The sequence below is a fragment of the Blennius ocellaris genome, assembly GCF_963422515.1.
Source record: "Blennius ocellaris genome assembly, chromosome: 12".
Classification (NCBI taxonomy): Eukaryota; Metazoa; Chordata; class Actinopteri; order Blenniiformes; family Blenniidae; genus Blennius; species Blennius ocellaris.
This window is the reverse complement of record NC_137661.1, coordinates 14,796,988-14,822,406: the sequence shown is the minus strand read 5'-3', so window position 1 is coordinate 14,822,406 and position 25,419 is coordinate 14,796,988. Positions and strand designations below refer to the sequence as shown.

The following is a 25,419-nucleotide window of genomic DNA, read 5'->3' as shown; positions in this document are numbered from 1 at the left end:
ATGTCTTGTCTCTGAAATTGCAGGAGGGGCACATGATTTATTTAGACAAAATGGTTATTGTTGCATAACTATCAAGTAATATGAGCGGGAACCCATTAACAAAACATTATTCATCAATATCTTTATTATTTACAATAGGCTTAACACTGATAAGCAGAACTTCACAGTAATATAATGTGAGCTTTAAATTTAAAAAAAAAACCCCAACAGAAACACAAAATATATATTTTGTACAATAAAAAAGTAAATGTTAACATCTGCCATTCTTCATCCCTGTTTAGATTCACATATTCTATTATGGTGATGTGTGTTGATTTTACATTGCACTCATACAAATGAAGAAGTGGCCTTTGGTTTATTGGTGTCTATACCAAGTTCTCCAAAAAAAAGAGAAACACGAGACAATGAAACCCATATACAGGATAAATGCAGACAACATAATCAGAGATGAAGTAAAAGACTCATGGTGAGAAGGAGTAAATATCTTGTGGTCGATTCAAACCTTAAACAGCATCTGAAGACAACATTAGGTACTAAATCAGTTTAATTGATGGGAATCGTACGTACTGACTGAATGAAAACACGTTTTTGTTCCTTGAATATAATGTCCGTGCTAGAAATGTGTTGAACTCTGAGAAGTCACATTATTTATTATACTGGTAAGGCTTTTGGGGAGTTATGTTTCACAGTGATAATATCATAATTATCAGAGACTAAACTCAAGAGGCCAGACTGGTGCTCGTCAGTTACATTGTTTTTTTTTTTTGACTAAAATGTTTTTAATATGGGACAAAAAAAAAAAAAAAGCAGCTTAGGTTTAGTGCAGCAGACTCATATGTGTCATTTGTTTGTATGGCTGAACAAACGGTGTTAATAGCCTGAAAGAAACAACGCCAACTGAATTTTCAAATACATCGATTTAATAAAAGTGCACCTTTTGGTTTCAAGTTTGCATCTGATAACAGGAATGCTCGCTTGCAATGATAATGTTGTCTCTATCTCTCAGAAAGCCCCCCAAAACAATACATGTTTTCATGAAGGGACCCTTGACTTTTGCTTTGTAGTGATTTATCATAAATATGGTGTATTGTACATAAATTGTTTCACAAAAAGGCACCAAGAATTAAGGAGGAAAAAAAAAAGAATTCATTGTTTTTTGAAATGCACAGTGAATTGAAATTAACCATCAATTCATCTCAGAACATCTTATTTGGCAAAAGGTGTATTTACTGTACAATGACAAAAAAAAAACATGTAATGCTCCAGAAAACATTTTTCTTTTATCCCTATCATATGTCATTACCAGGCTTCATTTGTGTTATAGACTATTAGTGTGTCATTTTTGTAGTATTTATATGCAACGTCTCGCTGCAACAATGTGTCTCAGGTCTTATCCAGTGTACATTAAGATGAGAGCCAAAGCAAAAAAAAAAAAAGAAAAGAGAGAAAGAGAGAATAAAACAACAAACTGTGTGCTGTACTCAGTTTTGTTTGTGCTCAAACAACAGAGCAGCAATGTAGGCTTATTTATTGTGATCAAAATATAAAGTATGGGCCAGTTATTGCAAAAACACACAAAAGTAAACCCCCCCACCAACAATAAATAAAAAAAATATGGCACCATGAAGAGATTAAAAAGCCAGGCAGTTGAACATTCGACCGGGTTCAGAACAGAGGAATAATACATTCATAAAGCAAATATTCAGATCCTGATGGATGGGCCTTAGTCTTTCAATACATCTCTTCACTCTAAAACATCGCTCTTTAATGCTGTGACCACACATAAATCTTTTGTTTCCTGGATATGAATAAAATCAAATATTTACATAACTTTTCTCTTAAAATAGGTCTGTGCTTAAAAAAAAAAAAACCCCAAGAATAATTTAAAATTCAAGTTCATACATAGACATTCTAAAACCACTTTTTTTTTTTTTTTAAACCGAACAATATACAATTCGCTCATGTGCTGAAGACATACTGCAGTATATTTGTTGAGAGATCAGTACTCTGTGATTCCTGTGAAGTAGGTCTCTGCATGTCGCAGTGTTCATACGTCGAAGAATTTGAGGCACTGAGGGCCACGGCAAGGCTGCAGGGAAACTCGCACCGTCCATACGCAGAAGGACACTTGTAGAAATACCGTCCCATTTCACCTGCGCTAACCTGTGTGCTCCCTTTCCCCTTGTGGCTCGCCAGATATGCTCCCATCATACGAAGAAGAAATGTAGTGTGCAAAGACGACTGGACATAAATATTGAAATGCTTTCAGGAACTGGGGCTCGTCCCTCATTCATGTGTGTTAAGGTGTGAACATCAGTTAACGCTGCAGCAAGCGAAGACAGATGTTGTGCATATGACAAAACTCCCCACGTTCAGTCGTTATGTATCAGTACTGTGGGGGAGGGGGACGACGACACAATTTATGATCAAAATGTTCGGATTTTAATAAGCCTGTATTTGGTATTACTGAAAACGCAAGGTCAGCGTTTCATCTGAGCTTATGTACACGCTTGGCAAATGCACACAACTTTGAATTAGGCAAGTGTTCCCTTCAATCTGTCTCTATGGTCTCACCTTCAGAGGACTTGTGGGAATGTCACTGTCTCAGCAGTTGTTTAAACATAGAACCCTTGAAAACCATACCAAAAAAAAAGAAGAAAAGAAATGAGAAAATTTGCACACCATAATAAAAACATCAAACTGAGATCGCCAAATCTACAATCCGATTGCATCCAGATGCTGATGCCACTTGCAAGCCTTTAGAGCGCAATGGCTTTTAAAATGGCTTATGGTCACTCAGGTCCACAAACACAGAAATATTGACTGTAAAAAACACAGTATCCAGCTTATGCTCCACATGTTAGTGAAACAATCAGTTTAAGTGAGAGAAATGTTTATATATATATATATATATATATTTTTTTTTTTTAAATGTCCACAAGGCTGGGCACAACCTCCCTCTTTCCTGCTCAGTATTTGACAGACTGACCAATTAGCAGGGTGAATATTACCGACTCTCTGGGCTGGTGACACACAGCGTCATTCCATGAATGAAGAGGCTTTTTTTCACGGCCACATGGGAGACTTAAGGTGAAACATTTTATGGTGTGACTTAAACCACATTAAGTTTTGCATCACAATCCCCAATATGTACAGTTTAGAGCAAAGTTAGTGTCAATAATGGCATTTTATGAAACAGTTTTTTGTGTGTGTAAACATAAAATTTTTTTTTTTACATTTTGTTTTGATTTCTTTGAGGTACTTTAGAGTCATCTAGTCCCCCAAAAAGCTGTCAATAAAACCGGAAATATATATATGTATATATATTTAAAGAAAAAAAAGAATATAAGCAATCTGATGGGTAGTGAGAGGTGACTGGTGTCGTCACAGTGGCTACCTCTGCACTACGTCACTAATCTCTTTAATACAGCCGTGTAGGTTGTCCAGTACAGTGTTGGACCCGACGCCGCTCAGCCCGCCGCCTCCCGACGACGACGACGCTCTCAGTTCCTGCAGGCTGAGCTCCAGCTTTCCCACTGCCTCTCGAAAGGCAAATTTGTTCCTCATCTGAGGGATGCAGTCCACGTAACCTGAGCAGTAGTTCAGCAGCTGGTGGCCGGCGTCCAGCACCTGACTGCTGGAGGAGCTTTCTGCGGTGGCGTGGAGCGCGCTGCTCAGGCACTCGGCGCACTCCAGCAAGGTCTCTCGGCTCACTCGCTCCAGAGGCACCCTCTCCGCCTGCTGCCTCGTCCGCCGCAGTGCCACTTTGGAGCCAGCAGATGGCGTCGAGTGCGAGGAGGCGGCGCCGTTGGCCATTTTGGTGGGCGTGGTGTTGGTGATGGCGGAGGAGGTCGAGGAAAGGGAGGAAGAGGATGCAGGAGGCACTTGTGGTGGCGGCACTGATGGTCTACCCATCGTAGTTCCTCCTGATGTTCGCCCCGACCTGTGACCTTTCAACGCGTCTCCGTTCATTTCTGCCGGCGCTCCCCCGACCTGCTCCTCTCCGTCGCCGCTGTACGAGTGCTGCAGACTTCGCAGCGTCGGGGGAGGAGGAGGAGCGCACTTGGGCTTCACAAGTCGTGGTCTGTCTCGGTCGGCTTGGTGCTCCGACAGCAGTTTAAAGCGGTTCCCCTGAGAGTCGAGGCCGACGAGGTGCACGTCAGCTGGGCTATGTTTCAGTGTGGGGGATATCAAGACGGGAACTTTGTGGTTGTGAGTCGGTGCACCTGCTGTGGCCGGCGACATGCTCGAGCTCGACGTTTTCGAGGGAGATGGCCAACTCTGTTGCCTGTCCAGACCGACGCTCTCCTCCCGGCCCTCTCGAACCCGGGACAGACCGTCTGATTCTCCCAATTCGCCCCCGACTCCTGGGGCCCTCACCCCGACCGCGGTGCCCCGGGGCAGTATCTTGGCCTTGGGTCGTTCCCTGATCTGTGCCGTCCCCTCGTCCATCCTCCTCAGAAGAGTCTCCGAGGGCCGTGCAGCCCCATTCTCTGGCTGGGAGGTCGTGGAGGCAGTCCTCTCTAAAGGGGGTTTCGCACTGCGGTTCCTGGGTAAAGTCAAAGCCATGCGTTCCAAGTCTGGCAGCCCAGCCGACATCGAGGAGGTAGAATTGGACCTCGGGAAGGATTTAGGTCCCCCAACTATACTTCCCCCATCGTCTGAAGAGGCTGTCTTTCCTGTCCGTAAACCTAAAGTCTTCTTGATAAGTCTGGGCGTAAAAAAGCCTGCCAACCCACCCCAACTGCTGCCGCTTGTCACTTGTGAGCCGAAGCCTCCACTGGAAGGTTTCTGTGCAAATGCAGCACCACAGCAGCGGGGCTGTGCCTGGGTTGGTTCCCCATGAGAGTGGGAAGGAGATGCAGAGAAGCTCCCTAAACTGTCCGACTGCGGTATTGGCGGGGGAGCACAGAAATCTGCCGTGGGCTCGTATTTCTTGTGGGGCTGTGTCTCCATCTCTCGGAAAGAGCTGCTCCTCTTGGGCGGAGTTGGAAGATTCTGTTGGAGTTGAGAGGACGGGGACGAGGACGAAGATTTCTTCTTAATGAAAGAGCTGAAGAAGCCGGTCTTGCGGTCTCGCGTGAATGTGCCCATATCCTGCACATCCTCGAGAAGGCTGCTGGGAGATTTGTCTCTTGGCTGCTGTTTTCTGGGGAGTGCTGGTGAACTTCCCGATCGACTGTCCATACCAAGCAAGGTAGAAGCCCAGCCTGGAACGAGAAGAGCAGAATGGATTACGGTTCTACGGCAGTGCTGGGATGGACTTTGCCAGGACATATACATCTTTGCTCAAAAAGATGCGGAACACCTCAGAGAAAACAGACATGGGGAAAATACAATAAGAGTCTGAATATCCTAAAGACACAATTGCATTGCAACAAAATAATATTCCCTCCCTCTTTTCTCTTGCCCTCTGGGATTCACGAGGAGGGAATAAAGACTTTCATAAAAGAATGGTAATCTTGAGTCTGTGCCAGCCCTGGGAATGAAAATGTTTTTTTCCCCACTGATTAACAAGTTGCTAGTTTAAAAGAAAAAGAGCAGAGTAAATGGATTTACATTAAGGACCTGACAATACATGTACAACAGAATGTGAGATTCATGTCGAATAGAAAGAAGCTTCTTAATGATGCCCAAGTAAAATCCCCCCTCCTACATTTTTCAAAAATCTAAATCAGCATGCAGTGGTGCAAAACTGCTTAGTCTCAACCAGAGTATTGCCAAAAACTGCATGAATAATTGATGTACTTGCATAGCAGCTGTCAAAATATGAATATTTATGAATGTTTACTGTCAATATTATTGTCCTTTGTGGTAGTATCTTAATTTAAGTGTACAAACGGTACACGCCTGTACATTAGATGTGAGGTAAGATTATTGAAACTGCCCACTCAGATGTTCAGGTGTTTTCTTTTGGGAACCAAGGAGTTTTGATAATGAATATAATTTGTGCTTCATGACATTTCCTGAAAATGTATTGAATCATGTATATTTTATTGGCATATATTAAACAAATGATGCTTTTTTTCCCTTTATTTTGGACCCGGTATGTTCATAGATTGAAGTATAAAAGGGGGGGTGACACAAAAACTCAAGACAAATACAAACAAAAGACAGACATCTAATTTATACATCAGATAAACATAAAACATAAAACACAATGAGGACAAAATAGACAAAAATCAAAACAATGGTATTTTCATGTTATTTGAATGAGCAAACATGTTATTAAGTCGTGAATTAGTTAAATAGATCTCTCAGTGTTATGAACAGTTGAAAAAACATTTACACATCTTAAATGTTAGATGCTGCTGAAACAATTTTAATATAAGGTTCAGTTTTATTTGTTGCACATTTAACTGGTGAAATGTGTAGTATTGGAACTCCATCAACAAAACTGAGACAAACAACATAGTCAATGTTATGTTTACAAGATGTGGGACGACGGGATGAATGACAAATATACCCAATCTGTTACAATACGCAGTCTGAAACCAACTTGGTGAACGATGTTGCAAACTGGACAGAAAATTAATGTAGAAGTATTTTCCACCCTGGTGCACCATCCCTCACGCGACACCTCATGATGACAATACTAATAGCAGTGTTTCAGTAATTGGTTTATTGTTGATTATCTTACTTTTGGGTAGAACACATTTATTTTGTGTTCGAGGTTATATTTTATAGTTCTCAATTGGGTTTTGGCAACATGAATATGATTTTTAAAAAAATATTTAAATAAAAGCTTGACCCTTAGAAATCAAACACCGGGCTATCTATTTCAGGGGCTGCTGTGATAACGTGGCGTTTGACTGGCTGAGTGACACAGTGGCTCGTAAATAACTTCCAGTTTGACACGTTGTGATCATCTGCCACATAAAAACCCAATAAAATTAATTGACCGCAGTCGGTATAATGTGAAAAAGTCGCACGGATACTTTTGTAAGCCACTGTGTGCAGAAGCCCCAAAGATCAGTTGTTGAGAAAAATGATGGCCCTTCTTTTCAGGCGGCGGGCTCGGCGGCGCTGAAGTTGACTCTGCGAATCGGTGTCCTCCGGCAGACCTGCAGAATCATAAAGCCGCGCATCGCACTGGTCAGGAGTGAGGCGGGCATGCCTGAAGGTACCTGAGTGAGTGTGTGTGCTGTGGTCGGTGCGCCCATCTAGTCCGCCCTCGATGTTTTCCTTGTTTTCTGTGTGCTTGTGGATTGTGCGAGATTTGGAAGGCAACAGGGGCATGTCATGACTGAAAGAGTGCAGTGGTCCACAGTGACCAGAGGAGGCAGTTTTACATAGCTCCTCTGCTACCTCTGCAAAGAGTTAAAAAAAAAAAGGAAAAAGGAAAAAAAAAAGTGAGTTTAGATGCAACTTTAAGTCAACCCAACATTTGTAATGTACTAACCAATTACTCCACAGACACTTTTTACGAGAGGAACGCTTTATGTCCCCGTTCGCAAAACTCCTGCATTCAATGCGCTAACTCACTCATTTAATAGTTTTATGCTTCCTATTACTCAAGGGCCCCCTCTCAAACTCGCTAAATAGGAAAATTATGCAGTAAAAAAAAAATATGTAAAGTAGTTGTCTGAAGGAGAATTACTCGTCATATTCTGCTGAATTACTGCAGTTCAGAGATCGACCCATGGCAAACAAGCGAGAAGAAGTCGCGGGCTTTAGCTACCTTCAGAAATGCTTGAATCGTGGAACATCGTTTCAAAGGCTTGGTGGATCTCTGCAAATGAAGGCCGATCTAATGGGCTCCACTGCCAGCCTGGGAGGAAGAAAACACAGAATTGAAAAAAACTATTTTTACGATTTTTGTCAGGATGTCAGTACAGTGTTGAGGGCAACTGCCTGTTGGATATATACCAGGTCTCATAGCCGTTACTTACATGCCCTCATAAGTTCATAAACCTTGGGTGGGCACCCTTCAGGTTGCTCCATGCGATAGCCTTTCTCCAGGAGATCATAGACCTGAGACAAATCGATGCCTGGGTAAGGGGACATGCCATAGGTGGCAATTTCCCACAGTAACACTCCAAAAGCTGTGCAAAAAAAAAAAAAATCAGAGAAAGAAATGTTAAACATGGGAAACAATGTAGGGTGAAGCTAAATAAGGCTGGAAGAATATACCCAAACGTGAAAAGACTCACCCCAGACATCAGACTTGATGGAGAAGGTGTTGTACGCGAGGCTCTCTGGGGCCGTCCATTTGATAGGAAACTTGGCCCCAGCATGGGCAGTGTAGGTGTCGCCGGTCATCAGCCGGCTCAGACCAAAGTCTGCAACCTTCACGACATGATTTTCTCCAACCAGACAGTTCCTCGCTGCAAGATCCCTGCAGAATTAAACGATGAGAGATACAGTGATTAACTGGTTCGTCAAAGAAAATGATGCACACGCGCACGCACACACACCTGTGTATGAAGTTTTTCTTTTCCAGGTATTCCATAGCGGAGGAGATTTGTGTGGCCATGTAGAGCAGCACCACAGCGTTCACCTCCTCCTTGTCACAATCTCTCAAGTAGTCTAGTAGGTTACCGTGTGGCATGTACTCTGTCACAATGTAGAAGGGCGGCTCCAATGTACACACACCTGTGGGAGAGGCAACCGTTGTAACACAGCTGACAACGTCCAAAAGGAATGTGATGTGATACATGCTCAAATGAACACGAATAATCTGGTGACAAAGAGGCCATGCCAAACTAGATTCAGTCATAATATCAAGTAATGAGTTGCAGGAGTCTAGTTATGAAGCCCCGTTCATATTTACTGACCAAGTAGCTGAACAAGGTTGGGATGTTTAACCTCCTTCATCACTGCGGCCTCTTTCAGAAACTCTTCGACTTCCATAGTGTCCTCCTGTCAATACACAAAGTCAAACAAAAAAAAAAGGGAAGAAAAGGGACTTTTATCAGTGAATTGCAGGATGTTTTGAGTCGAGAAATTGAACCTTGTTCTTTCGGTTGTAATTATTTGTAATACCAAACTCAGCCTGCAGGTGGTGATGCTCACTCATTCTTTTTTTTTTAACCACATACAATTATTTATATATTCATAAAAAAAAAAGACATGTTTCGCAATCGAGCTTTCAACAATAACATCTGGAGAAACAATTTTTTATCTCTATACAAGAAGCCTTTCTAACCTTGAGTGTTTTGACAGCCACCGTGAGGTTGTACTTCTTCCACACTCCCACGTACACCTCCCCATACTGGCCACCTCCCAGCTTGTGCTTCATGGTGATGTCTGTGCGCTCCATCTCCCACTTGTCATGGATGGGTGACACACCGTATACTGTGGGCTTGTTACATTTGGGGGCGGGGTAGTGCAGCGTGGTGACCAGACCATCGGCCACAGTGGAGTGGTGGTGGACCAGCTCGGCCAGCGTGGCAAAGCGGCTCTCGGACGTCACATACACCTGGATGGACAGAAAAAAGATGGGGGGGGGGTCACGGATTCAAGCAAAGACAAATAAAACATAAAATGCATAAAACACGAGAGAGGAGCAGATTGTATAACGTCAAGTGAACAGAAATCCCACATCAACCAGACCTCGCTGCCGGTCCCTCTGACTTACCTTCCCATCGGTGGCAGTGTTGATCCGGTAGTGGTACACTCGGCCCTCGTAGCGCAGAGATATGGACAGCTGTCCGGGGCTGCTCTCACTTTCCCGGACCAGAAAGCTGCCATTGATAAGGGACGAGAGCAGGTACTCGGCGGCGCTGCGGGAAACCGGTCCGTGGTACCAGCTATGCTTCTCCAGGCTGTTGACTGGCGTGATGTAGTTGGAGGGCACCCACCCCTGGCCGTTCTTGGAGCGCACTTCACTCCACTCGCCATTCTGGTTGTAGCCCAGCACGCGCAGCTTCTCACCTGCACATGGGAGACGAGGGTGTAAATTCTGAGGATAACATTAGAACCAATCGGTATTAATTACGATGCGTTTTAGCTTCGAAAGAGGGACACACAAGGTTAATTGAATATATATATTTCCAGCTGAAATCTGTGTACTTAAAGACCAAACTGAGGAGTACTTCAGTTAACGTCACAACTCAAATACACTGAATTATAATAAACCTAATTAAGTTAGCCAACCTAAACCCACGTCACAGACACAATACAAACAATGCCTTTTTTTTTTTTTTTTAATGCGTCACCACATTTCCCCAATGTGTTGATACCAGGCCCTCAATCAGTACAAGGTGTTGGATGTGCCTCGACTCATCGAAATAACATCAGTAACGACTGAACAATGACAAGGTTGGGTTAAGCAGTGTAACTGTCATAAGAGGGCTAGGCATAACTAGGCATGCAGCGACAGGCTCTGCTGCCTTCGCTTCTGACGTCAGTGTGAGAGACATGGAGCAGACAGGCTGATATGTGGGGGACTGGAGGATGCTGGGAACTATAAGCACAACAATATACAGCCGGTTGGATGAACGTTGAGAGGAAAAGATGAAAAGGGAAAGGAGACAGATAAAGTTGACCAGCTGGGAACGATAGTCTGGCGAAAAGCAGCGGCTGCAAATGGAAGAAGACTTATCAGCCAATACATCTTTCTGCTGGCTTTGAGATCTGTCTAGACTCATGTTTCATCTCAATATCTGAAGTTTTACTCACCAAATATCTATTACTTTTATCCTGAATTACCCATCAATCACAGCGAATTGTGTCATGACACAGTTTGTTGCGCGTTGTAAAGACATTCAGACAGGCAACATCCAAGCGATGTTGTTGGTTTGAACAGCAGTGTGAAGGGCTGCATTGGTGGGGTGACTGTGGTGAAACTGGATCTCGAAGGCCCAGTTGGCAAAACAGATTACCGTCTTTAAAAGCTTATCAGATGCCAAAACACTGACTGCACACACTTCATAATACTCGCAAGATTTTACAACCGTGGATAGCTATCATTGCATTGACTTTCTTTTTCATTTATTTATTTAAATCTTCTCTTAGATATGGACTCGAGACATAAGCTGACTTCATCGAATAGAAAATCAGATCTTGTGTAGTTTCTGCACAAGTAAACGCTGTGGGGTTTTTTTCTTTTTTTTTTGTGCCTGTGCTTTGGAAGATTTCTTTATATTAGTGTGCCTGCAGCAGTAACATATGAGGACCACTCACATTACGGAGAGAGCAGTCATTTGTCATGCAGGCTGTCACGTGTTGCACAGAACATCTTTAACTGTGACCACAGCGACAAGCTTTTGGAAATATACTGTTAACATTAAGCAACACGGAGCAGGAGACTAAACACTTAGCTAAAGTTGCTTCGGCAATTCACCATGGCAAGACAAACTGTGGATTACCAATACCCCCATTACAAACAGCAGCCTCGAGTTTAGCTCTTAAAATTGAACGTCCTGTATTCCAGAGAGCTACATTAAAAACGGAGACTGACATCCAGCCCACCAATCCAACGGTCTCCTCCGTGTCTGCCTTCAGTGCCCCTTAGTTTTGTGGGAGTGGAAACACTGACAGATCCGCTCCCTCATACTGGGAGCCACATGTGCTTGAAGCAGGGCTCTGGTCTGGCCCGGCCTCGTTTTGGCCTGGCACGAAGAAGAGACAATGACTAGCCCCAGACGTGGGCCTGCTAAGTCCTCCCTCTGTGATCAGCCTGTGCCCGCTGTGCTTATCCACCTGTTATTATTACAGTTGAACTGATTTCACATTAACGCAGCATTCGAGGCATGCCTGGGTGTTTTCCATGTGACGGGGCACAGAGCAGGACAGATAGGAAAAGTGCTGTGGAGCCTGGCATTGCACATGTGCTTCCATGTGGGCAGCAGGAATCTCAGATTCACTCCATGAGTCAGGGTCTAAACATCATTTCCATCCCCGGCAGCTGCCATGGAGGTCTTAAAACGATGGATAATTAACACAATGCCACATTTAATGCTTTTGATCGGTTGGGGACGCAAGCCTGGTGGTCTCTGAATTATATTATGGGAGATATTTTAGGCTCATTACTCAGTGGAGAACTGGTTCACTGCTGTAACGTCACTGAATGGGGGAGAAGAAATCAGGGTTTTTGTATTGGGCGGTAGGTGTAAGAAACAAAAAAGCCTTTAAGACAAAGCTTTATCGGTAATACTTTTAAAATAATATTAACAAGAGTACAAGTATTGATTGTAATCGCGAGTGAATTAAAAAAAAGCAAAACCAGTTGTTTCTCAAGTGGTGTAAAGGACCTTGAAGTATGTTTTCAACCAAATACATCGTATGAGTACGTGGGTGGAGTTTAGATACCTGCTGACGGAATGAGATGAGCTATATTGTCACACAACACTGGACTGGAATAACTTTACATTTACTCATGAGATTGAGTTGATAAGCTGCTGATCTCTGGTGCGGCCTCTGAGGGTTTAACAGGGACTCCTCCCAACCAGAGCTCTGTTGCAACAAATGCTCATGGCGTGGTTCACAAAGGTGTGGTTGAGAAAGATCATTGATGATACAAAAAAAAAAGTGGAGTAACATCGTGTAGCCAGGCAACTATTTGTAATTATGATGATACATGGAAAGGAAATGCCCTGAAGGACGTGTCTGTCAAGTTTTGTTCAAGAAAATCCTGAAATCAAAGCTTGCGGCTAGAAATTATTCAAAGGACTTTTAACAAAAACTGCAGGCCCACCCCGCTATTTACCTTTGGTGATGCTTAGCGTGTTGTCTCCACTGGCAACGAAGTCATAAAGTGCAACGAAGAGGTTCGGGTCGCTCTCAGCCGCCCCCAGCAGGTTCTCCTTCGAGCTCCAGCGCACCGCCTCTGTTAGAGCTTCTGGAAGGAAAAGAAAATAAGATGTCAACAGAGGAAAACTGATGTTAAACAAGTACAGAGCATAAAATTCACAAACACCAAAGGTGAATGAAAGAGTTAAAGCCCCACGGTTGAAGCCGGTACTTCAAGACACCTTCAATAAAAAACGAGCGGCAAATAGTTTAATTGGATAGAGACTGACAATATCAAGAGGTTCTAATTCAATTTCCATCCAAAGGCAAACGGAACACGAGCAGCAGGGCAGCCGAGTTGCAGGTTTGCGAGCTTGAAATGCTCCATTCAGCGGATTGTCTACCTGTCTGTCCCGACAGAGCCTCCTGCCTGAAACCTGTGCGGAGATGGTGGCCATTCAGAGCCGCCCACTCGTCTTCGAAACTGCTGCTTGCCTGCAGGCACCGCAAAAGCATCACTTTAACCAATACACTCACTGAAGCGCACCACTATTGCCGACACACACACAAAGGTCTGCTGCGTCGAGGGTAAGCCAGGTATGATCTGAGATGGGAGTGTTATTGTGAGTGTATATACAAAGAGAAAGAGAGAGGGGGAGGAGCAACGACTCGACCGGGACTGGGGAGATGTGGACATGATGTTACACGATGCACACCCACAAAGATATGATGATGAATTATTGCTCTTGGTTACAGTCAACTCCGCTCAACAGCTGCCGCCAAAGCTGCTGCGTGTCTGGACAGCTGCTGAATTGTGGTGAAATATGTAGCAGTTCAAAATGCAGAAATTAAGAGTCTCTTCTGCCCATAAAATGTGTCAAACTTGACCCAATAAGGCCATTAATGATTATAAAAAAAATAACAGCTGTTTACAATCGTTGAAATAAATGTGAGAGACAGTATTCCTGAGTGGTGTATCAAGAAAACAAGCCCTCACTAAATGAAGGAAAGACGGAACAGAACCTAAGCCTCACAGAAGGAGAAGATGCATTCCTCTATTGGAAGACTTTCTACAGACACAAAGGTTTCTGGTGACTAACTCGCAGACCAGTTAAGGGGTGTAAAGCTTAAACACAGCAACTGGTACATCACTCTACATCAGTCACACTGCCGAAGAAGGCAGTGAGGAAATACAATTCAGGAAAGGATGAGAATGTTCACAGTAAAAATATGCTCAGAAAAAAAAGCTTGGGCTAAAATGAATAAAAACAAAACAATCCCGAACACCAATCTTTATCACTTGTTGCTCTACATATAATTTAAATGACTTATGACAAGGCCTTAAAAGAAAACAAAAGAACACTGTCTCAGTGACTTTAGCAATAAACAGTGATAACACTGCATTTATGGACAATGACAGAAAATACTAAACAATAAGTCGAAAAAAAATATCTGACATTTAAATGGGGGAAGTAGGAGTGATTATTAAATCAAGAGAACGAAGTGGATTGAAAAGTTGCTGAAGACTTTTTTTTCCCTTGAAGGGAGCGTTTACAAAATTCTCTTGTTTTCAGACCGTATCAATAAATAATGATTCTGTGGCAGGCATTTCCGGTTCTGGAAAGAAGTAGAAATTAAAACACAAAAATTTAGCTGTTCATCTAATATCCTTCACACTCACATTGATTTTAGCCACCAAATCAAAAGATGTAAACAAAACACGAGTTAAAGCCGCTGAAATATTACTTTTACAGCAGTGCTGTAATCAAAACGTCCCCATCATCAACCACATGGTTGCCACGTACCATATATCTACAGAAGAGACACATTTTACCATGATGTGACAACTGAATAAGATGAGGGGAATAAACATCTGTGGCCGACAGTGTTGATCATTTATCATTCGGTCCACAAGAAAACAGCCACACTAAAGAATTGCCCACCTTTGTTTTGAACCAGCATACATTGCAATGCAGCGCTGGCGGTCACTTGGCTGAGCCACAACTCCCAGTACATCTTCAGGTCTGGCCCGGTCCGCTTTCAGCCCCAGTATCCACAGAACCACTTAATCCAATTTTATGGCTCAGAGCAATTCTTCAAGCTTGACTGTTTTGGTTCAGAACAAAAACGAGTCATTCTTCTTGTGACAAAGTTGACGAGGAAGCGCTGAAAACCCCCAGGTTTTGGCTTCTTTGGAGCGCAGAGGTTTGCACACAAGGGCGATCAGACCCACACGAAGTCCGCTTCAGACAATTCACCCACGTTGTCCTTGAATTAAGCTGCCTAAACCTCTGACATTAACAGGAGTGACTACCAAGCTCCGGCTGCAAAATCCCGCCTCGCTTTGATGTGGCCTGCGATAGTCAAGATTTCCTAGGTCCATGTGGAGAGCACAGACATCCTCGACGGATGTCCTCTGAGGTTTACTGCTCAGTGAGGGATGGCAAAGTGAGCGAACAGTAAAGACGTGCGGTTGAGGGGGGGGGGGGTGCTATGGTGGTGGTGGTGGGGGCGCGCATGTGTAGAGTAAGGGGTGTAGAGTGGAGTGTATGGAATGGAGGAAAGTTGAGCTGAATATGGCTTGTGTGTGGAGTTGGGAGTGTGTGAAGGCTGGAACGAGTGCTGTGGTCAACAGCAGATGGCTGGTCCTGCTCCTCAGGGACATGAGAGGTCCTATTGACCCACACATTTTATTCTGTCGTGAGTGTGTGTGAGTGTGTGTGTGACGTGTGCAACTGCTGCAGCCCGGCTAAGCCAACTGTCCAAGCTGCTCCTCTTACATAGCGACATATCACATCACTGCTCGCAGGAATGTTTTTAATGAAATGCTTATATTTCGCCATCCATATTTATCAAAGTCTATTCTTTCAAGGAACCTCATTTTCTGTCCTTGCAGGAAAAAAACCCCACATACACACACAAAAGATAGTGGATTATTCTGACTTCGACATCATAACCCAACTACAACAACTTGTCATCTTGGTATGATCCAGTTTTATGGGGTTGACCGTAGTTCTGCTGTTCTTCAGAGCCAAGCTCGACCCCTCATGTGCTGAAACGTTTGAGTGAAGGGGCAGTTGGCCCGCGTGGGGTATGTCGTGTGGCCGTCCGGGTGCCTCGGCGCGAGTACACGCTGTGAAGTGTAGCACATGTGCGTTCTGAAGAAACTACTGCTTTGTGTTGTACGGGGCCGAGCGGGTGTTTGCGAGTCCAAGGGGCATGCCAAGCCCCCCTAAGACAGCTGCGACAGAGGTGACCCTTGTCCCGAAGCGCACATAACATGTAGGCACACGTATTCACATCACATGCGCACACATCAGCGGTGACACCATTACTCTCACTGTCCCCCAACAGCTGTTTTGAGTGTTTGTGCCCCCCCAAATGTCAATAAACCTGTCACTTCACTTCACGAGCCAACCACTTTGCCCTAGAAAGTATTAAACGGCACAATAACACCACTGATCAACAATACCAACGTTATCATAAGTCCATAGTCAACTAGGTAAGGCTGTATTTTTGGCTGCCGGAGAACAAAACATAGCCGTGAGAAAGCCAGAAATAACCGCAGTGATGGTGGTGTGGAGATAAATGGCCGGCTGCCTGAGAAAGGCCTCACACAACCATTATTATTTCACCTTCTAATATTCCACATAAATGTTGATTCACCAACACACCTTCAAAAAGGAACGTTTCCCTCTATACTATCAGATATAAAAACATTTATGTTCGTATGATTACGAGAGATGACTTGAGGAAACTGGCAGAGAATTCAAACCAGTGGAAAGACAGAAATCGAGAATAAGATCACAACAACATAAAATTCCTGATGGCTTTACAGCCTGGACTCGGACTCCTTGTAGCATTGAGCCTTAGTGCCATCGTAAAAATGCAGCAAATTATCATGATCATTTCGCCTAGGTAAACTCTGAAAGTGAAAAAGAGGAATTGTATCTTTAAAACAAATCATGCGTGTTCAGAGTAGACGAAACCGAGATGGTTTACATAAAAAAAAACTGAAAACTAACCTGCAGATGTTTTTATCGAGCTTTTGAAAAAATGTTGAACAGGTTCACCTATCATAATTAATATACCAGAAACAAACAACTCATTGAACAAGGTCTAGATTTATCCATTCGCGTCAAAGATGTCATGAAAACTACTGAGTAATCCAGCTGAAGTTTCAGACGTGAACAGAAGCCGTGAATGGCGAGGACAGAGGGGTTGGTTGTTGTTCATGACAACTAGACAAAGGACAATAGCCTCATGAATGCCATATCACGTGCGTGTGCGTGTGTGTGTGTGTGTGTGTGTGTGTGTGTGTGTGTGTGTGTGTGTGTGTGTGTGTGTGTGTGTGTGTGTGTGTGTGTGTGTGTGTGTGTGCGTTTAAAACTGTTACTGTTAATCGCCAAAGGACACCCTGTATCTCCACACACAGCGTCATATACAGGTGTGGACTTGTCCAGTCTGTAATTCTCGCTCATGACTTCAGATCCACATCCCCGGAAGGATTTTGCCAACATTTCTGGGAGAATTGTTCCGCATGTCCACACCATCTAACCACCCCCCCCCCCCCCCCCCCCCCCTTAAATATCCCCTGTTCATCTGCCATGTCGACTGGTTGCACAGGGGGAAGAAAAGCAATTAGAGAATGGGGAAGCATCAGCCTGGGCAGCCAATGATCCAGGAATAGAGAAGAATGGAGCTCCAACACGCAGCATGCCCTGCCCCTCTCAGGGCTTGTTATAGGTTAATAATGAGCTCTAAGTACTTCCTTTAAGGTGTGCCGCCAACAAAACTAAGTGGTACTTTATGTGACAATAGAGAGGGTGGGTGCCAGCTGAGTACTTGAAATAAATTTAGGGCTTGCTTCACACAGAAAAAGCAAATGAGCGGACAAGCATCACCAAAAGTCACTTCTTTCAGTACAAATAGAGAGTTAACCCTTTATCAGACATAGACAATATTTCAACCTGGGGCAATGACTTAAGGCTGATTACTTATTACTTATTATTACTTATTACTAATTTGAAATTTCTACAATCATTAAAAACAAACACCACTTGATGGTATTTAAAATTTCACTTTCTGATAAATTATTAAACTGGCAGAAGTCACATGTACTGAAATAATTTATAGGATGAAAGTTCTCCAATTCTCACTGTATTTTTGTGGATAAGTAGATACTGTACTGTTGCCACATTCCATAATATATTGAGCCTTACTGCCCTCTAATATATTGTGGTATTTGTCAAAACAACAGTACCCTCATCGTGGCTTATGGATGAGTTTAAAAATCAGGGGGAGGGGGAGGGGGGGTTACGTACTGACTTTCTACCAGGGTCGAGTTAACCTTATTGCACAAGAACCAAGTGTGGAAAATATCTGGCCAGGGTGCGTTCATGATTCCCAAAGGTCCAAAGAGGTGTGTTCTCCACCCCGGGCCTCTTCAATCAGAATCAGAAAGCCTGAATGGACACTCTCGTCATTGCCCACAGTGAGGATTTACAGAGGAACCTGTGACCTAATCTTGATGTCTGTGCCGCTAATCTGTATGTGGCATGGTTAAGCTGTGCTGGGGTGTGGATTTAAACTGCTTTGCACCAACTCACAACTGGCTGTAGCCAAAAAAGAGGATTTTACTTCTATTCAGCGATTAGTCAGACAGCTGAGACGCCGATGTGCCTCGAGCTACAAAAGCAGCTCACAAGCGTACGAGTATTTATTACATATCCACTACCCAGTCGTGTGGTTTCCACGCACATAGGCATGGTTTAGACTTTTATTTCTTGCAGACTTAAACTGATTAATTACAACACGCCCAATCCTTGGCCCGACTCTGAATCCAACTGCATCCTGACCATAGTCTGATCTTGATTGATTTCCCCAATAGGGACTTCCATTGTCGTCTCATTGGGTGAGTGTGCCATTTGTTTTAGTATCACGGTGAATTGTTCTTTTGTTTATGTTTCAAATTTTTCTTTTTAATACACGTACATATATTGCCTGGCAAGCAAAGAATTTGTAACAGTTACAATAATTCAACGGCCCCTGTATTAACACAGGCTTCACAAAAGATTTTGATGGATAAGTGTCACTCGGCGTCCAGATTAAATGTTTCTGACTGAGCGGTCAGCTGCTGGGAGATTACACTGAAGCAGTAGGGTGTGCTGGATAAGCCTCATGAAGAGGCTGCGCCACATTACAACTTTCCTGACTGGCAGAATGGAAAAAGAGTACACACACACACGAGTGAATACGTATCTCACATATACACATATGCAAGTGTGTACAGTGTCGGTCAAGTCTCCCGCCTACAACTTGGATGAGCAGGAGTGATAATGGCAGCAACTGAAAGGCTCGTCGTGGAAGCGCATCAGTGCTTAAAAGGATTGGCACAGACACTGTCCCCATTTTCTTACCCTAGAAAGCCAAAGCTACACCCCCCAAAGCTACAGCATTCTCGCTCAAAAGTGAAAACTGTGATTTCTGTGGGAGCCACTACAACAACGTGGCCGGACTTTCCTTCTAGGTTCAAAACATTTGGTGTTTTTAAGCCGACAGATGCAGGGGATGGTTTCACCATCTGCACGGCCAATCGCTTGCTGTTAAGATTAATCTTCTCCCTTTAATGATGAACGCTGCACAAGTCGAAGCCAAGGGGGGGGGGGGGGGGACAGGGACTGTGGTTTTGGGAACTGCAGATCATTGACTGGTAGCAGATGCAAAGGCTTAAGCCTGCAACATTTAGCTCAAGTACTAGAGCATGCAATCACAACAAACTTAGGAAATATGCCCTTGACGCTTTAAAAACGTTTCATTTATTCAACATTTATTCATTTCGGTTTTATAAATTATGACTTGCAAATCAACCAAGTTTCAGAAAGGCCCTGACTGTATGGAAACCCACTCGCGCAGTATTTGACATAAATAACGAGAAGTTCATTTCAGTGTTCTTGAATGAAGGCTCATTGCAGCTCTCGTTGTTCAGCAGAGGTTTAGAGTTCAAACAGACTAACAGAAGTTAATAATGAAGGCTCAGTACCTGGCGTAAAGTTGCTTCGTAATTTGTCATAGCCCAGCACATGCCCGGGTGGATTAGGGACAGGGAACACATCTATTATTTAATCAGCAACCATTACAGGGTACACCGTGGTGTCCAGGCATAAATCATGCAAGATTGTAACAAAGTCATTACTCTGCGCTCCCTTTAACAAGTCCATCTCGTCAGTGCTTGCAGTCAGAGTCCCAGTCTCACCCAGACAAGGTGTGGTCATGTCTCCTCCTAGTGGTAAAGGTTTGCCATTAGTTCTCTTTATCGACACCATCGGCATCCACTTAAAGATAGTACCAGTTAAAGCCAATTAAAATCTTACCCATAGTATCGGTGTTTTAAACTACTTTCCCCTGATGGTGCACTGACTGACGTGGGATTTATCCTGGTTGTTGAAGCTTTAGCACATCATGCCCACAGAAAAGTGGATTTGTCTCTAATCTAATTTCACCCCCTGATGCAAATCAGCTTAGGTCCTTGAATGCTGCATCCAGGAATCTCCCTCCTCCTTGAGGCAGCTTTAACAGTGCAGTACGTTAGGTGCTGCTGGCTTTACGTGCATCATCATTATTGTTGTTGGCTGAAAATACTCCAATCCACTCATCTGCCCCAATTTCTATGATCTGTTTAGAGTATGAATAGAACGGCCTCTCGTTTTGTATTTATAGAGTAAAGACGAAAAAAAAAAAAAAGCCTCACCATGTACCACTAGTTGTTTCTTCACACAGTCACCCCACCAATAAAGCCACTCCAGAATTTCATCCAAGCAAAATACAGGTTTTATACAAGTATTATACTTACTATATCAGTAAGCAATGAACCTGCAACAATAACATCATCAATGAAGATGATTTCTCGGCAGGTTCACGACTCGTCAAAAGCAAAAGCCTCACACTCACTGCAGTGTGTATCAGATGAACCCACTGCAGGGGTGGAAATCCCTGAACTCCTGACAAGGCTAAAGGGGTGGAAACGTCAATATGTTGCAAGTCATTGATTTACTAATATTACAACTGAACAAATTCCCAGATAAAGAGCTGTCTGGTTTGCAGCCTCTGAATCAGCACAAGTGTTCTCCCGTGTCTGCCTTGTTTAACTGAACATTTTTAATTCTTTCCTGCCTTGTTTCATGGGGGCCTATTCTACATCTCTCTGGAAGACAGGAATTCCCAATTAGGGAGTTGAGGGGGAACTTATGCCAACCTTGGCAGGGAATAAAGGCCGACACAGCTTGTTTAAAGAGGGGAAATGTGAAGGCCCAGCTTAGCTACAACGTACACATTTAAAAACAAGGAGGAAAAAGAAAGAAATCCCCCCCCCAAAACAAATTATTTTGCAAATAGAAACTTGACAACAATGGCTTCAAATCCTTTCAATTCTCACTCAGATGACTCAGTGGATACAGGCATACCAAAACCTGTTGTGCATGTACACATTCGATACTTGAAAGACAGGCATGAGTCAACAGACAAACACGCATTCCTTACCAACCGGCACCTTTCAATTACACCCAAAAGGGCATCATTACCTAGAAGACGTCTGTTATAGAGTGGTTATGAAGCTGGATTAATAAAACACCATTTGACACGATAAACTTGGTAGCTTTCAGTAAGCTCGCTATCCAACTACTCAAACACAATACTGAATAGATTATTGTACCCGGTACATCTCTACGAGTGGGACTGTACTATATGGGGATCAATAACATGTATTATCATTTTTCAAGAAGCACTTCACAGGAACTTGGTTATTGTGATAATAGATAGAAATGTTTATTTCTGAAATTAACACAATTGCTGAGCCGAAAAAATGCATGTATTTATCAGTGGAAACCAAAGGTGGTTACTCATCCTTTGTTCATTTACATCACAGACCACAGAACACAGAACATACATGCTCTCACTTTTCAGTCGCACTCAAGTAGCAAAAGGAACACATCAGCTTCAACCTCAGTATTTGTGACGATGAAAACCTCAAATAGCAGGTCACAGAAGAATTGACAGACATGAACTGACAATATACACTCAGTATCCACTTTTTGCATTGAGTACTTGCTAACACAAATGTAATTAAGTCAATCACATGGAACAAACTCATTGACTTTAGGCATGTAAATAGAACATTCGGGATATTCAAGATTTCCTGATGAAGTTCAAATTGAGCCTGACAATGGGGAAGGAAGATCATCTGAGAAATGTTTAAATTCCTGTGTTTTGATGGACTGTTCTGAGAATTTCAGAAAACGGATGATGGGGGAGAGATAAGAGTGAGAAAAGCCAGGATTTTGTGTAATAACTCGACCATGTCCCAATGGTCCAGGCTGATCTGGTGTAATGAATGTGTAGAGCGGTGTGCCCATCCTCTGCTGGCTACTTCCAGCAGGATACATGCACCATGCAGTAAAGCTCAGACAATTTCAAACTGGTTTCATGAGCACGGCGGTGACCTCACTGTACTCCAATGGCCACCACGGTCAACAGATCAGATCTCAGGCTACGTTCAGAAATGGACGAACGGGACATTCCCATCATGGCTGGAGAGCCAACAAATCGCTGAGTGATGCCACCATGTCGACAAGGATCAAAATCTGTGAGTAACGTTTCCTGCGCCTTGCTGAATCTACAAGAGTCTATATTATTATACACTATACAGTACTGGCAAGGTGTATGATGAATTGGCCAATAAGTGTACATATTTAATCAGAAGTAACAGACTTAATTGCAATTTTTTTGGTAATTAACAGGAGAGGTCCAATAATGGGTCATAATGACATTGAGATAATGCTGCATCATTATTCCATAAAAAAAACAACAGAAAAAAAAGGCACTTTGATTTTCGCTGGAAGAATGAACACACCGCTCCAAGCTTCTCCACTTAAGAGTCTTTGTTCTATTATTGTGTGCTTTGAAGAGCAGCAGCCTCTCTTGTGTAGTGACCGTGTGGCCGCATCCTGGATACTATAAAAAGGCTACTCCTTCCCCAACGTCGGAGAGAACACGGCAGTGCCGACAGCGAGTGGCGTTGCACTTAGTGGGTCTATCGGCCTGTGCATGCGCTTCAAGCAAGGGCTGCTACTTCTCGAGATGGGAGAGCCAGGAATTGAAAATGCTTTCCATTCCCAAAAGGTTTGCACCTTCCGTGTGTCCTTGCTCACTGCAATGGCGGGAGGGAGCTGGGTCTGGGACATCAGTGGAAACTAGTCAAGCTATGCCAGTACTTTTACATCTATGCGGCCCGTGGGAAGTAAGCATTCACTGAAGGACACATATGAATGGTGAAACCCAAGCCAACAGCAGTTCGTACATCAAACACCACACCAGGTTCTCACTCCCGAGTGCACAGTCAAAATATAGACAGACAAATAAATGAATTAAGGCGGAAATTGTTGCTATATTGTTACAAGTTCATTAGGGGTTGAAATTTAATGATTTAAAGGGCAAGGATAGGTGCGACGTTGTCATAAAAGCCTCACCTTTGAATATCATATTTACTGATATCAAGAGTAAAGGGAATTGCAGCAATGAAATCTGGAAGATATGACAGTGTGAATGACCTTCCAACAGAGCAGAGCTATGAAATTATCTGATGCTTCGTAATAAAAGCCTCCATTATAAAAAGCAGGAGTGTCGACTTTGGTGGCCTCAATGTCGAAAGAAAGACCAACTTCAAAAAGTCCACAGAGGCTGCAGACCTCTGTATAGATATTGTTTGAGATGGCACTAAGACTATCGGAAGAAAATTTCGAAAAGAAAGAAAATTCTTTCATCAAAAGAAAAATAATAAATCGGATATCCGTATCAGTGGAGCATCCAGCTGGGAACCCTCGAAACAGACAACTAAACAGAAATTCAAGAGAGACATTTCTGAAAAAAACTGTTCAGAGTTGGATCAGTACAAGCAACTCCTTTGATAACAGTGTTCTAGAGTTCGATGAATACTTTGGATTTTGTTTTTACAAATTTGGGCAAGAAACCTCTTGCAGCTCTCAGGTGTACGATGAACTAAAGGACTTGTCAACTTGTATCACACTTAGCAGCATGCCAATATTGTCAGCCATCATTATTAGGAGAAAACCAAACACTGATTTGACGGGATAATAAAAATCTCACTTTATTTTGTCTATCCGCATGACCTTTGACTAAACAAACAGGTCAAGCCAGTTGAAAATAGCGTGGATCACAACATTCTGTTTAAAATGAAGTGCATGTTTTATCCAAGCCAAGATCAAATTTCCAACGAGTGGATACGTTTTGTGAAGAATTATATTTTTCCCAGCAGTTTGTAGTTACAAAGCATCGATAAGTGATTTATCGAGTACCTAAAGACATAGCGCAGTGTCATTTTAACAGTTGACTGGGATGAAATATGCACATAGACACAACTGAAGGAACTGGAATTCATCCATGTAAGATTACATGTATTGTGTATCTTTGCTGATAAAGCAATCAGTCATTAATCATAGAAAGGTGAGGGAAAAGGAGGCACACATTCTCCATGGTTAAAAGGAGATCCGCATGCAGATATTAGTGGAAATATAAAGCAATTGCTTACTTCTGGTCTTCTAGTCATGATGCTTAACATGTTTTTGATATTCAAGATGCGAAGATATCCAAGTGCACACGTAAATAATCCTTTTTTTGGGGGGGGTGTACGAGTGAAGTCATACTATGACAGGTCACTTAAATAATTCACACAGAAGCCGTGCAGTGAGTTTGCTGAGTGTGTTGTAACTGTAGACACGATCAGACAGCGGATGTGAGCGAGCACGTGAAGCCCACTAGGTATTGTAATGTGAGCCAGTGGTGGCGGCTATAGCGAGTTAATGGGCTGGACTTGCTCGTCAACCTCCGCGGTGGCAAGAACTAATGTTACCAAGCCAGGTATCACATAGAGGTGGCTGAAGAGACGTTAACGTGCTCACCTCGAGTTAAAAAAAAGAAGAAGAAAAGAATAGCACTGTGCCTCCTTTAGGTATCACTGGGTCACATGCAGCACACACTGACTGAGCCCCCAGAAAAAAAACACCGGGAATCGCTGTTAAATCCTATTATCCCGGTAGCCAATTGATTTATTAAGTAAACTACCGTCCCTTTGCACACTCAACAGGAGTTAGATAAACAGGGACGAGGCATAAAAAAAAAATCCCGTGTTTGGATGGTATGGCTGTTTCCGCTAACGCGTCGTTGTCATATAGCACGGACTCGGCTAGCAGCCGCTAATCAGGCAGCAAACAAATAAAAGTCTTAAATCCGAACCGGACAGACTCACTTTCTTACAACACACGTGGCTCTTTTGTTACCTGAATGCAGCGTGAATATGTTGATCGCTGGATCGGGCGCATTGACGACAGCTGCCCTGCCCGGCGGTGTTCCGGTGCTACTGCCGGGTTCTCGGGGTCTCCTCCCGGCGCCGCTCCCCCGGTTCCCCTTCCCTTGGTGAGGCTGAGACGCGTGGGGTTGTGGCGGCTGGAGTCCGGTCTGTGTACCCTCACCGACGCGGCCTACCTGCTGTCCCATCCCGTTAGTTTTGGCGTGAGGACGTTCGGGACGAAGCGAGCAAACCCCCCGGCGCGCCTCTGGTTCACATTCCCCCCAAAAGGCTGGAGCGGCCAGGCCCGAGTGCTCCTTCCTCAACCCACCCCCCACCACCACCACCACCACCCCCACCCTCCGGTGCTCTCCGCCGAGCTAACG

General features: G+C 43.6%; 1 protein-coding gene across 2 annotated transcripts; it reads right to left on the bottom strand.

The window, feature by feature from the left end:
• Positions 1-302: 302 nt before the first annotated feature.
• abl2 (c-abl oncogene 2, non-receptor tyrosine kinase) lies at positions 303-25,294 on the bottom strand. 2 transcript variants are annotated; one of them, XM_080506183.1, is made up of 11 exons: positions 25,026-25,294; positions 12,653-12,784; positions 9,581-9,876; positions 9,149-9,421; positions 8,778-8,862; positions 8,418-8,595; positions 8,154-8,338; positions 7,893-8,045; positions 7,682-7,771; positions 7,128-7,310; positions 303-5,210 (listed from the first exon to the last, which is right to left on the bottom strand). In XM_080506183.1, the coding sequence occupies exons 1-11, from the start codon at positions 25,240-25,242 to the stop codon at positions 3,394-3,396; spliced, it is 3,609 nt and encodes a 1,202-aa protein (XP_080362309.1). In that variant the 5' UTR covers positions 25,243-25,294; the 3' UTR covers positions 303-3,393. The 2 variants fall into 2 exon arrangements, with proteins under 2 accessions (XP_080362309.1, XP_080362310.1); XM_080506184.1 differs by lacking the exon at positions 25,026-25,294 and adding an exon at positions 13,080-13,253.
• Between the last annotated feature and the right edge of the window lie 125 nt (positions 25,295-25,419).

Bases quoted from the DNA above. Each gene is read 5' to 3' on its own strand.
- abl2 (XM_080506183.1), bottom strand. From the start codon at position 25,242: ATGGGACAGCAGGTAGGCCGCGTCGGTGAGGGTACACAGACCGGACTC. The intron at 8,863-9,148 runs GTTAGAAAGGCT...GTGTATTGACAG, and splicing joins TGGCTGTCAAAACACTCAAG to GAGGACACTATGGAAGTCGA. The intron at 7,311-7,681 runs GTAGCTAAAGCC...AACTCTTTGCAG, and splicing joins CGATTCAAGCATTTCTGAAG to AGGTAGCAGAGGAGCTATGT.